We start from the raw sequence: 14255 nt of genomic DNA on the forward strand, positions 1-14255 counted from the left end.
GGCGCGGAGCCGGAGCCCCGCGGGCGGCAGGTAAGGGGGGCGGTTATCCGCGGCTCCGTCACGGCCGGGTCTGTCCCCGCGGTGGAGAGACCGCTGGCCGCAGGTTCGGCGCCGGGGAGGGAGCGGTTCCTCAGGTGGCGTCCCGGTGCCTCGGGGTCGCCTCTGCCTGCTGGAGCCCCGCAGCAAACCCACCCACCCCCAGTCCCTGCTCTCATCTGCTTTAAAGGGAGGATTTTTTCGTGTTTTTCTGTTTCGGGTCATCTTCCACAGCGGCGGCAAATGGGGGAGTGGAGCCCCAGCCAGGAGAAGTCCGTGTCGTGCTCTGAGGGTGCCATAAATAGCGGAGAAAGCTGCCGGTGTTCTGCCAGGGACCCGCGGACGGAGAATCCTCGCTCTAGGCGTGGACTTTGTCGGGAAGAGGCCGTGAAGGCTGACATGGTGCCATTTACCATGTCCCTAACATAGCCGGTTTGTGCTAAAATGCCTTTATGGTGGGTTGTGGGGTTTTTTTTGGTTTGTTTTTTTTTTAATTTAAAATCATCTTCAGTAAGCTCAGTATTAATTATTTAGTTGACACAGAGGACGGCCGACATTATTTTCCTTTCTATCCCACAGTGAAGTGACAGCACATCTTTGTCTGCTGCAGGTGATTTAAACCAGCGCTGATGTGCCCAGGAGCATGTGTGTGCGTGTTCGGTAGCTTTCCAGGCATCTCCTCTGTCCTTTTCAATAGAAGAGATGTTTGAAAGTATATCTCAATTTTGTCCTGTTATTTTTGCCTTAGGGGAGATGGCTAATGTGAGAAGACAGAAAAAAAAATTAAAAAGAGACACATATAAGTAAAGTGGGAGAATCATTGAGTCTATTTTGGTTTTCTCATTTGTTAAACAGATTTATTTACGTCTCCCAAAACATGTTCCAAGGTTTAATACTTTAAATCAGAGACAACTGGAAGATAATATCTTTATCCTGAAATTCAGTGTGTTTGGAAGGAAGCTGTATACCCTCCTTTTAAGTGTAGGGAAGGGGAGGCATGGAGAAGTTAACGGTGTGTCCAGACTCATTCAGCAAAGGGTGACAAGACAGGAATGGGCTTCTGCATAATGGCTTAGGCCAGTGAGGCAACCGTTAGACAAAGTTGTCTTCTGGGTGGGTTAATGTTTGCAGAATACTTTAATATTTTAAAGCACAGTATTACTTTCTGGAGGCAAAACATGAAGTACCGTGGGTGGCACTGCATGAAATTTTTTTCCCCCCTTTTAATTATCTTCCACAACCTGGAGACTCCACAGATCCCCCTTAACTGTCTCTGGCTGCCCTACATATCTCAGGCAGGCTGTATCAGAGCAGTGATTAATTAATCCCGGGGAGAACCACTCATCTGTGCTAGTGAACTAGATCTTCATATTCCAACCTGCCTGCCATCCCAACTGAGCCGTAGGCTACCAAGGAAAATCCAGTGGGCCTCTCTGCTCATACGACTTGCTTGATTTAAGTGTTCTTCCCGGAGAGCGCTATCAAATTATTTTTCTTCCCTATCAGGATAAATTGCTTGGGTTTTGGAATTTCTCAGTAACCTTCGAAATGCCATAAATAAGGGGCTGAACACATAAGTTAAGGTTCTGTGAGTGATGGGTGGGAGGAGAAAGGGGAAAGGCATAAAGACTGGAGGGTAAGGAGGCAACAAAAGGCAACATCCATTCCTTGGCATTCAATGGAGGGAGTCCCTTCTGGTACAAAATCTGTCCACAAAGAACAGAGCTGAGATAACCAGTGCTCACAGATATTTTCAGCAAGGCAGTGGCTTCTATTCAGTGTCGTGTGGGTTGCCTTTGAACCAAGGATTCAAAGTGTACCTTTGTGTGAATCGATTTTACTCCAGTGGTTGAAATTCAAAATTATTTAAGCTGAAAAGAAGAAAATCTTATTAACTGAAATCAATTTTAATCTTCTCCTACACTTGTACTTTCTTATTCACAAAGGAATGTTCATTTTCTTTTATTGGTAGCATTAAAACATGTTGGTCTGTCACTACATGCAGCCATAGTGGTAAATTCAGTAAGCAGAAGGCTCTTCTTACATATTTATATTATTCTATAAACTTAATGTTCAGATTTTTAATTTTTATGTGTTAGGAAATAGTGTCTGATTAGACAGCTGATTTATTTATTTATTCAGTAAGTGTCAGCTTGTATTTGGAAGAAAGTCTGCATTTAAAGCTTCAGAGTCTTCATTTTCATTCTCTGAAGTTAAAAACCATCATTTTTTTTTTTCTTGGTGTATCTGTTACTTAAATCATTAACCATTCAAAAATCAAAATGACACATTTAGGAAGAAGAATTCACCAGTATTTTTTCTCCAGTTGTCAGCTCCTTCAGAGTTGTGGGATTAGCACATGTCATTTTTCAACATCTACTTTATTTATAGATTGAAGAGGAAAAACTAGATTTCCTGTTTTTACAGCTCCCAGATTGTGTCTTGGCTTTGAATGAACTAGTTCAATTTATTGAAATGAATAGGAAACTCTGCATTTTCAGAAAAGGCTACTTTTGTCAAAAGCTGATTTTGTGCTTTGCCAGCCTATGGCTCAGCTATTCAGCTGATGACATCTGCCAGTCCAGTATGCTGCCATGCTTTAAAAATCCTGGCAGTGGTATGTACTGCCTTAATAATTCCTTATACCCTGCTGTCCTTCATGGGGTCTGTGCCCTCCCATAGCTTGTAATCCATGTTGGCAAGAGGGAAGGGCTCGGAGCTGTTGAATACCAACCTGATGTGAGAAAACAGATGGCTCCAAACAGGAGAGAAACCTCTGCAGGATCCAAACCCCAGGAGAGGTATCCCTGGGGCCAGCAGTCTCACAAGTAGTTGAGAGCAGAGGAGATTTAATGAAAAGCATCTCAGTGCCAGAAATAAAACTTCAAGGTCAAAGATAATTTCTGACAGAGAGTTTCTGCTAGTTAGCCTTCAGAAAAAAAACAGGCTTACACTCCAGCAGCCTCTCTTTTCCCAGAACCCCACTCTTATGGATGCTCCAGATTAATATCTTCTTTCTCCTGGGACACCAAATTGCACAAAGTGTAACAACAATAATTTCTTCCCCCCCATACCTATTTCAAGAAATGCCTGGATTGAGGCAAAACCAAATGAAAACCATTGTGAGTTTCTGTTTCCTTACCTCTCTGGAACTTTCTGTGGGGTTACGCAAAAGGCCTCTTCGGAAATCCCTGCTACTTTCATCTCCTGTCTGTGCATTCTCTCCGGTGGCTGTTCTTCCTTTCATCATCTCTCACCAGCAAGTGCTAGCCTTTCTGTTTCATGGCTTCTGGTTTCCATGTCAGAATGCTTCCTGGTCAGCCCCAGCTGATGGTCAGGCGCTCTGGTTGATTCATCTCGTTAGGGACTTCCCCCCTGGAAAGATACTTTACCCTCAGTGGTATCTTGGGGGATTTCAGTCTAATTAGGAGATAATCAGGATTTTACAACCTTTCATCATTATCCCTAGGAATTCCATTCCAGTGATTAAAAAAAAATACAGGAGATACCAAAGACAGACACCCCACTCAAAGCAGAATTTGTAGTGGCGCAAGATGTAGAATATCAGCATCAAACGGTTTGAAAGTGGTACATAGCCAGATTTTCTAAATAATCATACACCCCGCTAATACCATACTAATGATACTGAAGCATTCACTTGTCTGCAATTGAAAGTGCTGCATTTTTAATACCCTGGCATCATGGATCTGTATCTGCACTTGCATCCAATTGAGAGTCCCCTGAGCCAACTAATTCCTGCTGCTGGAGATACTGTCTAAATATCTTAGATTATATTTACTGTGCAATGCATTAAGCAATCCTGAATCACTCCCAGGGGAATCTTCCAGTTCTCTCTCTCTGCAACAGCAACGCCTGGGCCATAGCTGGGTGTAACCCTGAGAAAGCTCTGATCTGAAGCCCCCAAATATCTTGCCCAGATAAAAACTGTGGGATGTAGTTTGATGTCAATATTTTTCAGCTAATCCTTTCCAGACTGGATTTACAATTGACTGTGTTTTCCATTAGGCTGCATGGCTGCAACTTCTTGCTTTCTAATTGCAGGTATTTCTGTGTGGTCTCTCCTCATTTTGTCTGAGTAAAGCATTTGGGTGCTTGACCTTGCCAGCACAGAGCAGGGCAGGAAAGGAGAGGAGACCAACATGGTCAGAGATCTTCCGAGTAGGAAGGGAAGGAAAACAAGTCTGAGGTGCTAACACAGGTCCTAGTTTTTGGTTATTGTAAAGGTCAGGCAAGAGTCCAGCATGCATTAAAACATCCTGGCAAAGAGCACTGCATGATTGCTTAAGGAAAGGACATGGAGGTTTTGCCATCCTTCACTGAAATAACCACATGCCAGCCAGGTCTCTAGCTAGCTGCGACTGTGCTGTCTTGTGTTAGCACAAGTGCTTCGCATCCACCATTGGTGCTTCATGGCTCTGCGGTCTTCAGACATAGCAACTCCCAGTGTTACTTACTTGCATATGTGTGTGGGTATACACTGTGCAGAAGGTGGTTTTTCTGCGCTCTGGAAAGAGAGGTGAGGGTCTCAAAACTCTGTTTTCATGTACTATGTGCTTGCTCCATTGTTACTTTTTTCTAGGCATCTGCTTGGATGCTTAGAGGAAGTACAACACTGGTTTGATGTGTGGAGCAAACTCCTAGTGCATTTTCCAATCCTGTTTAATATAAAGGCTTCAAACTGCGAATGGATCAGGTATTATACCGATAAAAACAGATGCTACACCTGATCCTACCCTAAGGACGCTGCTGTGGAAGCAGGATGCTGGGCTCAAGTTGGTGGGACCCACTTGGTTCAGCTGTTCCTATAGTACCTTGTAATCCAGCAGTGACCTGGTGGATGGGGTAGGAATTACAATGGGCACCTGCTCTTTCAAGGTGCAGGATGACCTGCTTTGGCAAATGCAGAAATGAGGGGTAGAGCAGGGGAACAGAGAGAGCATGTCTCCACTTTATCATTGAGATTTTTTTCCTACAAGATTTAGGGACATCTGTTAAGTTTATTCAAGATTCTTATCTAAACCACTTGGATTGCTTTAAGGATTTCAAACCAACCTCCATTTCTAAGCCATTCTCCTTTTAAAGCCTTGGTTCTTTTTAAAGGCAAATGTGCATGTGCCATTCATTGACTTTTTTAGCATAGTATAATAAACGTAAAGAAACAGATCTCATCCCTGTGGAGGCAGTGGGAAGCTTTGAGTCCTTTGCCTCAATTTTTCTTTCTTCTAGCAGTCTGGACAAAGAAGTAGGGACACAACGAAGAGACAGCACTTTGGGCTTTCGCTCTAAAAAAAGGTAGAACAGTACAGTTTGGGGATTTTGAAAAAGTTGGTATGCAAGAAAATCGATTAGGTGTTTCATTTAACATAAAATAAAAATGCACAGCTTCTTGTATGCTGTTTTCCAGCCTTTAGTAATACTGATCTACACAGCAGTTACTGTTCTGTGACATTTGGAAAAGTTATGGAACAGCAGAGGAAAATAAAAATAACTGATTCATAAAACAGACACTCTGTAAAATGTCCTTGACTTTTAGAAAAAAACTTTGAAAATGTCATCCAGAAACAATTTAGCGATACTTTGGAATGCCTCTCTTCACTGCTTCTTTTTGTTGTTTTGGCTGTATCTGTAGAATACTGTCAGCAAGCGTTTGGATGTCTCACGGAAGGACAGCAGGGAGAGCAAGGGGCCTGAGTCACCCAGCATGGCACCAGGAGCCAGCAAGCCCTTAATCCACACCCAAGCAAGTCTAGTCTTGCTGCAGCTGCAGCTTCAGTGGCGGTCAACCTGTGCTGGCCAATGCAGGTCCAGCTCATGGTGCCAGCAGGATTGGTCCGGAAGCTGCTCAGCAGAGTTATTGTGCGGGAGCGCTGGCACTAATGCCACCTGCCGACAGGCAGGAGCCATGTGCCAGTGATAAATCGGAAGGACTAGGCAAACTTGGGTCTGTCGGCACTTGGCTGCAGAGATTGTGTCGCTTGCCCACTCCTCCCTTTGCTTTTAGCTTGAGCTTTTAGCACCCTCTGCTCCTGAGGGGAATGCGGGGGGGGGGGGGGGGGGGGGGCTCCATTAGCAAACGCCCATAAAGTTTTTGGTGGCATGAGTCATCTTACTGCATTATTCCCTCTGCTCTGGTGCTCAGTGCCATCCTCTGGTTTTGGCAGTCCAGCTTGAGGTCTGCTCCTGCTCGGGTGCACACCCAGAGCACGGTCGTTTTTCGTGTCTCTCCAAGAAATGAAAGTGTTTTGAAGCTGTGGATTAAGCAGGAAGGGAAAGACAGGTGTGATCTATGGCCTTTGCTGTTTGCTTTCTCCTACCTTGTTGGGATGACATAGGCGGATATGTCTCTGTGCCTCTTGCTGTTGTTATACAGGCACGTAATGCAGTGGACCACTGCCATGAGGGGTAGTTTTTCTCCCCTTCCTTAGACGTTCTTTCCTCTAGGGGTAACTGCATGGTGAACCTGATGAGGGGATCCATCTGGCTGAAAATAGCATTTTATTTTCTTTTAAAATGCAAAAAAGGTCATTTTCAGTGAGATAAATCCCCCTGCCAAGCTCACTGTAAGCTGCACAGACGCTAGTACTGATAGGGAGGGGCTGTTCTTGCCTTGCCTTCTAACGTGTCATTCATCACAGCCTTGAGTATTTGCTAGATTCAAGTAACTGTGTAATCTAGTTTGAGCTATTTCACCATGAAATGGAGACAGACGTTGTCCTCTGTTTCAGCAGGGTATGGTAAGGATGCATATGTGAAAGATCATGTGGAGTCATTTAGGTATTTAAAACAGATCTAAAGCTGTTGAGGGAGCCCTACCATTTGGCCCTCTTCGAGCATAAGGTCTGAATTAAATGTGCTGTCTTACATAGGTCTTGCCACATGTTTTTGTAGGGTCTGGGGCTGCATGTCTTGCATTAGACCAGTGTGTTTTGTCATAACATGATTGGCTGGTGACAGACAGATCTGTCCTGAACAGCTGAACGATTCTGATACCATCTATTTTTCATGTGTACAGTCTGCCAGCAGATAACCCCTTGAAAAATATTAGGGATTGGAAATAATCCTTTGGGTAACATGCATCCTCAGAAATGCGCACATGCACAAAATCAGAGGCAGGGTTGGGTGGAGAAGGGATTGGGGATGGGGAGGCTGCGGAGTAAAAGGAGCAGGCAAAGGAGGATCTGTGGCTGGGGAGCTCTCTCTCAGGGTGTGTTTCTGGGGTAAATATCCCCTTATCTCTTCCCCCTCCTGGGTAACTCACAGTGCTTCTAAAGCACAGGTTGTTTTTTGTTTCTGCAGATAACCCCAGCATGGTGTGCGTGAAGACACAGTGCCAGTTCTTATGTGTTGTACATTTTATGTGACTGTAAAAATAAAAATTGATGCTCCTCACTGCTTACTGTCTACAGTTTTTCCTCTCGTCTGCTGTGAGCAGTCATAAAAAGGTTACTTGTGCTGTAGCAGGGATTTAAGATCAAGGATTTTATTAGCTTGTGGGAAGGCTCTTCCTTCCTGTCTGCATTCAAACCAGATAATTTCTCTTCTGTTAGCAGCAGGATCAAGCCCTGAAAACCAATGGAAAAAACTTCCTTTGACCTAAATGGTGCAAGGCCAAGCTTTTAGGCTCCTGTTTTGTGTGTCAAAGACTAAAACAGTTATGGGAAGTGTAAGCAGCAGTAGCTTTCCTGCATAGTAACAGAAGACTGTGCTTCTAAAAATTCCTCTAGTGTGTTTTTGCAGAGCTGCCTCCCCAGGGTTCTCCATCTGTTTTCACACGGAGACTAATAACAAATTGTTTGGCTAATAAACTGCTCCCTGCTATCTCTGAAATTTGATCATTTCTTTTCCTTCCCTCCCATGGACAGTTATTAGATTCCTGTCTGCCCCTGTGCTCCCACGTGGGAGACATCACTAATATTAGATGCACAGCAATTGTCATGCTTCAGCTCCACAGCAAGGCTTTTAAGGGGTGAAGATCTCGGTGCATGGCTGAAAGAGTTGGTGCTGTGGACAGCTGTGTAGTGCTGAGGGCTGACCTTGTTCTTACAGGATTAAAGAAAAGGAAGAGAGAGAAAATAAGCTTTGTGTACACTACTGTGATTTCTGCAAGAGCCCTTTTTTTTTTTTCGCAGCTATGGAGAAAGTATTCCCAGGAAAAATGGGACTGGGGCATGAACCTGTTTGATTCACCAGCATCCCTGCAGGATGCGGGGCTGATAGTGGTGTTTCAAAGTGCTGTGTTCAGAAGGTCTGGACCAGGTGGCAGAGGGTATCCCAGCTGCTCCATTGGTAGAAACAGATGAGAAAAGAATAAACATCTACTGTGAAAACAGGTTTACGATCAGGAGGGATCTCTGTGATCTTTCAGTCTGACTGCTCCCTAATACAAGCCCACATTAACACCTCTTCTGCTCAAGTACTGGTGTCCAAGCTGCTGTCAAGAGACCCAATCCAGATGTGGAATTTTCCAGCGATGGGCCAACTCCACAGCCCTCATGATGTATATCAAGTGACACCTACCCACTTTGTTAAAACACCTACCTAACGTCTGCCCTGTATTTCTCTTTCAGCTTTTTATCTTACTGCTTCCTCCTCTGCTGGATCAGAGGGATCTTCTTCACCATGTTTTTGTTTCTGATGTACCTCCTTGTGCCTTAAACAGAACAATCAGGTCTCCTTCACTTCCTTATCCCAAGGGCTCTGACCCAGCCACAGCAATGGCACTTCTTAGGGGCTTGCCCCCTGTTGCCCATTCCCTCCCCTCTTTTCAGCTCAGGAGCAAGACAAGAAGAAAATGAGCTGCCACCATGTGATAACCCTGTTGTTGAGGTGTTTCTTTCTAGTCCAGGTGGTAACTCACAGTGGCAATAGCTGCTGTAGTGGGGGTGGGAACGTCAGACATAGCAAAATAATTCAGGTATCATAGGCATCTTCTGGTCATTAATCAGCATCCTGCCTGCCCGACTACTTTTTACTACAAAGAGTGAGTTTTCTCCATAGAATAAATTTATTCCATTCCCCATAAAGGCATTTTTAAAAAACACTGAATGAATGCTTACGTGAATTCTAATGGATGAGAAGATATCTCCGAGTCCTGCCAAAGTTAACATGTTAAGACCCAGAGCTTGCTATCTTTGAAGTCAGTGGATGGTTTGCTTTGGAGTTAAAAGCGGGAAGTAGAAAGCAAAGCAGTAGATTTCACTGTGAAGTTACTTGCATATCCCATTTGTCTTTTATATTATGGTATATGGAAAACTGACTATCTGCACACTGCTTCCAAACAGATGTAAAGGACACAAGCAAGAACACAAGGTACAAAAACTGTATTGAGGAATTGCTTCTCATTAGCTCATTTATGGGGTTTTTTTTGGGGGGGTGGAGGTGATGAGTTGTTTCTCCCAGAGACCCAAAGGGGGCAAAATTCTCTTCTTCTTTTTCCTTCATTCTCTGTTGGGATTGGACTTTGGGATGGGAGGAGAATGCACAGGCAGTGACCTCAGACAACCCACACACTGAACCACGCTTATTTGGTACACCAGACGAGGGCATTGATCATCACTGCCCCTCTTCATTCTTCCTTCCCTTGATCAACCATGGAATATTTAAACCAAGAATATTTAAACCAAGGTAGTTATAAAGTGCAACACTTGACACTGCAATGAGGGGACAGTATTTGCAGTAAATTTAGTATTTTATAGAGCTTTTTTCCAGTGTGTCTGCAAATTTATGCATACATTTTTGCATGGCAGGTGTAAACTCAGATGGCAATCTAAACACCTACAATCTGAATTGTTGAGTTCTTTAAAGCCACATAATGCCAACTGGCCACAGTCTTAGGTGTTAAAGTGATAACAATTAAAAGGGGGGGTGGGTGTGCATGTGAGAGTGTACAAGGCATAAATAGTTGATCTAAAGTTCTGCAACAAATTTCAAAACAAACCAGCAAAATCTTGTATCTGTGGGAAGACCAGGACCATACTGCCAAATCTAAAAATGCTCAACTTTTTTCTAGTATCTGTTCAAGTAAAACAATGTCCCAGCATTGTGTGGGCTATAAATTATGATAGCTGTATTTCTTAGTTTGCTGTTGAAGAGATGAGTCAGATATTAGGTAGAAGCATAATTATTGGTCATGTGAATTCTTTTAAATATAAATGTTCATGTAAATGTTCAACAGAGCTCTTCAGAGTTGTTAAAACATTATTCAGTGTATTCAGATTTGTACCTAAATACTTCATGAATACTTGGCACACTCAGTTTCTTGAATGTTATGGAATCTGAGAACCATTAATCATGCATCTTCCATGTTCGTGGGGCAGGATTTGTCTGCCTCGATGCATGTTTAATGATACGTTTTTTACTTAGGCAGCTCTTCCATAGATAACAGTGTTACTTGATATTGCTGTTAATTTTGCTTGAATGAGGAGTAAAAAACTGAGCCTTTTTATTTGTTACAAAGATTTGTGAAGATTTGGGTTGTTTTCCCTGGACAATCAGAAGACATTGCTGTGGGTTCCAATTCCCTCCCCAGTGAAGTCATCTTAATAGTAATTTTGCTTTAAATCCACTGTGTATACTATATTTTTAAGGTCTGACAGCACTCCATAATACTAAATTGGTAAGGTTTGAAACATCATTCATTTTGACATCATTTGATTACTTTTTGTAATATCCTTGCAATGAGCAGTAAATCAGAAGACACTTAAAATGAAAGGCTGGCACCAATACAGCTGTTGTAATGCAGGACGAGCGCAGTGTTCCTGCTGCAGTTGTCTATACTAGGCCAGTCCCTTAAATCAGTGAACTTCTTTCTCATCTATGGTTTCATTTTTTCATTCTCATGCATGTGGGCCAAACCTATTGTCTTCTGTTCGCTTCCAGCATTGCAGAGGAATGTTGAAATGACCCAGTAAGCTGTGCTTGTTTAATCTCTTCTTATAAATGTTAATACTCTTTCCTTTTCCAATAGCTGTGGTTTGTTATATTTAAAATTGGAACCTGAGAATCGGGATTAGGTGATATTACAAAACATGTATCCATGTAATAAAAGTGATGTTCAAGACAGTAATAAGGATCTTCAGGTGACATTTAAACAGTTGGAAGTAACCCTTTATACAAAAATTCTGGCAATTTTTTCTGCGTGTTAAGAAAAAGACACTTTTTCAGCCTTCTCTCTCGTTTTAGGTTAGGAATGGACTGCATAGTTTGGATGTCAGCAGTGGGGCACCTTACCAAAACAAAGCATCCATGGGACCATTGTCTAATCAATGAATTCTAAGTGCAGGAGCTGTTAGATTGGAAACAAGTGTTACAAGATGCCAAGTGAAGTGCTTGAGAGCAGCAGTGGGATGGAGGAGACCGTGCAGAAAGAGAGCAAGTCTGGAAGGCAGAGCCCTCGCCACAGCTCCATGAGAAGGGCTGTAGCAACCACTGTCACCTTTGATGGGGAAGCCACTATGGACCGGAGGAAAAAGAAGAAGAAAGAGTCCCGTCCCGAGTCAATAATAGTGTATCGGTCAGAGAATGAGAATAAGGTGGAAGAAGAACAGGCTGATGAAGAAGGAGGGGAGAGGAGCTCTGAGGAAGGCTCCAAGTTCCTGGGTCAGTCCATGGCAGATGGTATGTATTCATGGGAACACCCACTTTCCATAAACTTTTTTTGATGCCAGCATGCACTCAGGTCAAATGGAAGTGACTGTGAGACCAACCCTCTCCAAGACTGCAAGCAAGGAGAGCTTGAGTTCATACATGAAAACACTATAAAATAAAAAGCATTACAGGCTGTTTTGGGGTGTCTCCTCAGTTCTTTGCAAAGGTTGGTTGTTGCTGCATTCTTGGTTTTAAATGTATGTGCTGGTTGGGGTTGATCCAGAAAAATGCTGAGCATGCTTTAAGCCAATGATGCTATGATCAAGCCCCTCTCCATGCCTAAAACAACTGCCTGTTAAGTGAAAGGATGGAAGCAGATGGATTTAGTGGCTCTACCTGTGATAGGAAGTTTTACTCATTATCTAGGATTTGCTCTTGCCTTCTGTTCACATATTCTCAGCACAGCTTCTTCTTTAAGAGTGATTATTTGGCAAGGTCATTGTGGGGCATCTTGGAGCCACTTTCACTTCTGATGTCTATCCTGGATACCCTTGCAGGGAAGAAATATGGGAGGCAGGTCCTATGGCTAATCCTCTTGTGAGTCAGCAGTGCAGGCTGAGAGGGGCTTAAATGTAAATGTATGCTCCTGGTCCATCAGCCACACCAGATTCCTCCATGATCCCAACCCCTATCCTCATGGCTTATCTGCTGCTCTCCTATTTTTGTGGGCCACTTCAAACTGCTCAGCCTCCTTTTAAGAGCCTCTGAAGACCTCCTTCCAAGCTAGTCAGAATTAAGACCAGGAAGAAGCATATTTTAACCCCATAGAAGAGTTTATGGCCAGTACCATTGCAGGGACCATCCTAAACCAATGTCACTTGGAAGCTACGGCAGTCTGTTTGTGATTTTTAACACACATCCCAACACTTTCCCATTTGGTGCCTTTGTTGATCCCTTAAAATGCTAATATAATTATATGAGAGTTTGTAAGAATTTTCTAAACTGTGAAAATTAATTTGCATTGAGATACAGTGCAAATGTAAAGTGAAATATTAGCTATTCAAGTATAACTCCATGTGTGGATGTGCTTATTCCAGAACAAGAGTCGTAGTCATATTTATCTAATTCACCCCAAGTGTCCACACTTTTCAGGAATAGATCTATGAGGGTGCCAGAGAAAATAGGCATAGCATACCATTTTTTACTCAGTTACTCTGTCTCATCTCTTTCTCATGTACTCCTGCAGCACTTTCCCTTCACATATTGTCCCCAGTGCAGATGCTGGAGCCTTCTCCCTTGTGATTTCTGTCATCTGGAATTCCTGTCTTCTCCCTCATTAGCTCTTCTTGCATTTTTTTCTGAGATGATCTTCTTTATACTGCATTGCTTCTTGTGTTCCATCTTTTTTTAATTTAACTATAACTCCATATGCAATATCTAATTGTCTTTGGGGTCTTTGGGGATTTACACAAAATACTCTGTAGAGAAAATTAATCTAATGTAGATGAGTTTATTTGCGTTCATAGGTGTCTGGAACATGCCTTGTGACAGCCGATATGTCACCTTGACTGGAACAATCACTAGGGGGAAGAAGAAGGGTCAGATGGTCGACATCCACGTCACACTAACAGAGAAAGAGCTGCAGGAACTGGCTAAGTCAAAGGAACCTCCTAAAGAGGACGTACCTGAGAAGAAGAAGAAATGTGATGTTGGGCTGGATAGAGGACCCCACATTGTCCTCTGGACCATCATCTGCCTCCCCATCATTTTTGTAGTGTCCTTCGTGGTTTCATTCTACTATGGAACCATTACATGGTACAACATCTTCTTGGTGTACAATGAAGAGAGGACCTTCTGGCACAAAATCACCTTTTGTCCCTTTTTGATCATTTTCTACCCAATTATAATTATGGTTGTGTCCTTTTCCCTAGGCCTGTACTCAGCTGTGGCCCAGGTAGCATGGTCCTTTGGGTACTGGTGGCATGCTGTTAGGGATATGGAGAAGGGCTTCTGTGGCTGGCTCTGCAGCAAGCTGGGTTTGGAAGATTGTTCTCCATACAGCATTGTCGAGCTGCTAGATTCTGATAATATCTCAGGTAGTCTCTCTGGCAAGAGCTCTGCACAGGGGGTTGAGACCTCGGCAGTCTGAGCCTTTGTCCTGGCTGACTATTTCGGTCATATGCGAGTGGTTTTCACCTAGAAAAAAACACACTGATTTTTTATATATATATATATATATATTTAAACAAAAACTTAATGAATAAAGTATTGGGCTGGGAGTGCTCTTTAAATGTCACAGAATGCAAGCTTGCTAGCTTCATGTCGTCTGGGTGGGGAGGTGCATGGCTTTCCAAGGATTTGTCATCTGTTTTAGCTAATTACAACTTACGGGAACAGTGAGAAAATCCAGGTCTGTGGGCCATGGGCTCTTTGTGGGATGACAGAGATATATGCTGAAAAGTCCACTTCTGTAAAGTTAGAATTTTGTTTTAGGGCATGGGACATAACAGTGACCTGCTGACTCGGTGAAAAGAAGTCTCTACTCAGGGGATGACCTTCAGGAGCTAGGAAATCATTCAGAGGTGAAGGCTAAATTGCAAAATGTGATGTTC

The 14255-nt window shown here is 43.2% G+C and overlaps 1 protein-coding gene across 1 annotated transcript; it reads left to right on the forward strand.

Annotated features, from left to right (window-relative positions):
• Positions 1-11369: 11369 nt before the first annotated feature.
• TMEM169 (transmembrane protein 169) lies at positions 11370-13792 on the forward strand. The gene is made up of 2 exons (XM_009490878.2): positions 11370-11673; positions 13170-13792. The coding sequence occupies exons 1-2, from the start codon at positions 11370-11372 to the stop codon at positions 13790-13792; spliced, it is 927 nt and encodes a 308-aa protein (XP_009489153.1).
• Positions 13793-14255: the final 463 nt, after the last annotated feature.

This window comes from Pelecanus crispus, chromosome 5 (assembly GCF_030463565.1).
Source record: "Pelecanus crispus isolate bPelCri1 chromosome 5, bPelCri1.pri, whole genome shotgun sequence".
In the NCBI taxonomy this organism is placed as follows: Eukaryota; Metazoa; Chordata; class Aves; order Pelecaniformes; family Pelecanidae; genus Pelecanus; species Pelecanus crispus.

Coding starts and splice junctions, on each gene's coding strand:
- TMEM169 (XM_009490878.2), top strand. CDS start 11,370: ATGCCAAGTGAAGTGCTTGAGAGCAGCAGTGGGATGGAGGAGACCGTG. Junction 11,674..13,169: donor GGGTCAGTCCATGGCAGATG/GTATGTATTCAT, acceptor TTGCGTTCATAG/GTGTCTGGAACATGCCTTGT.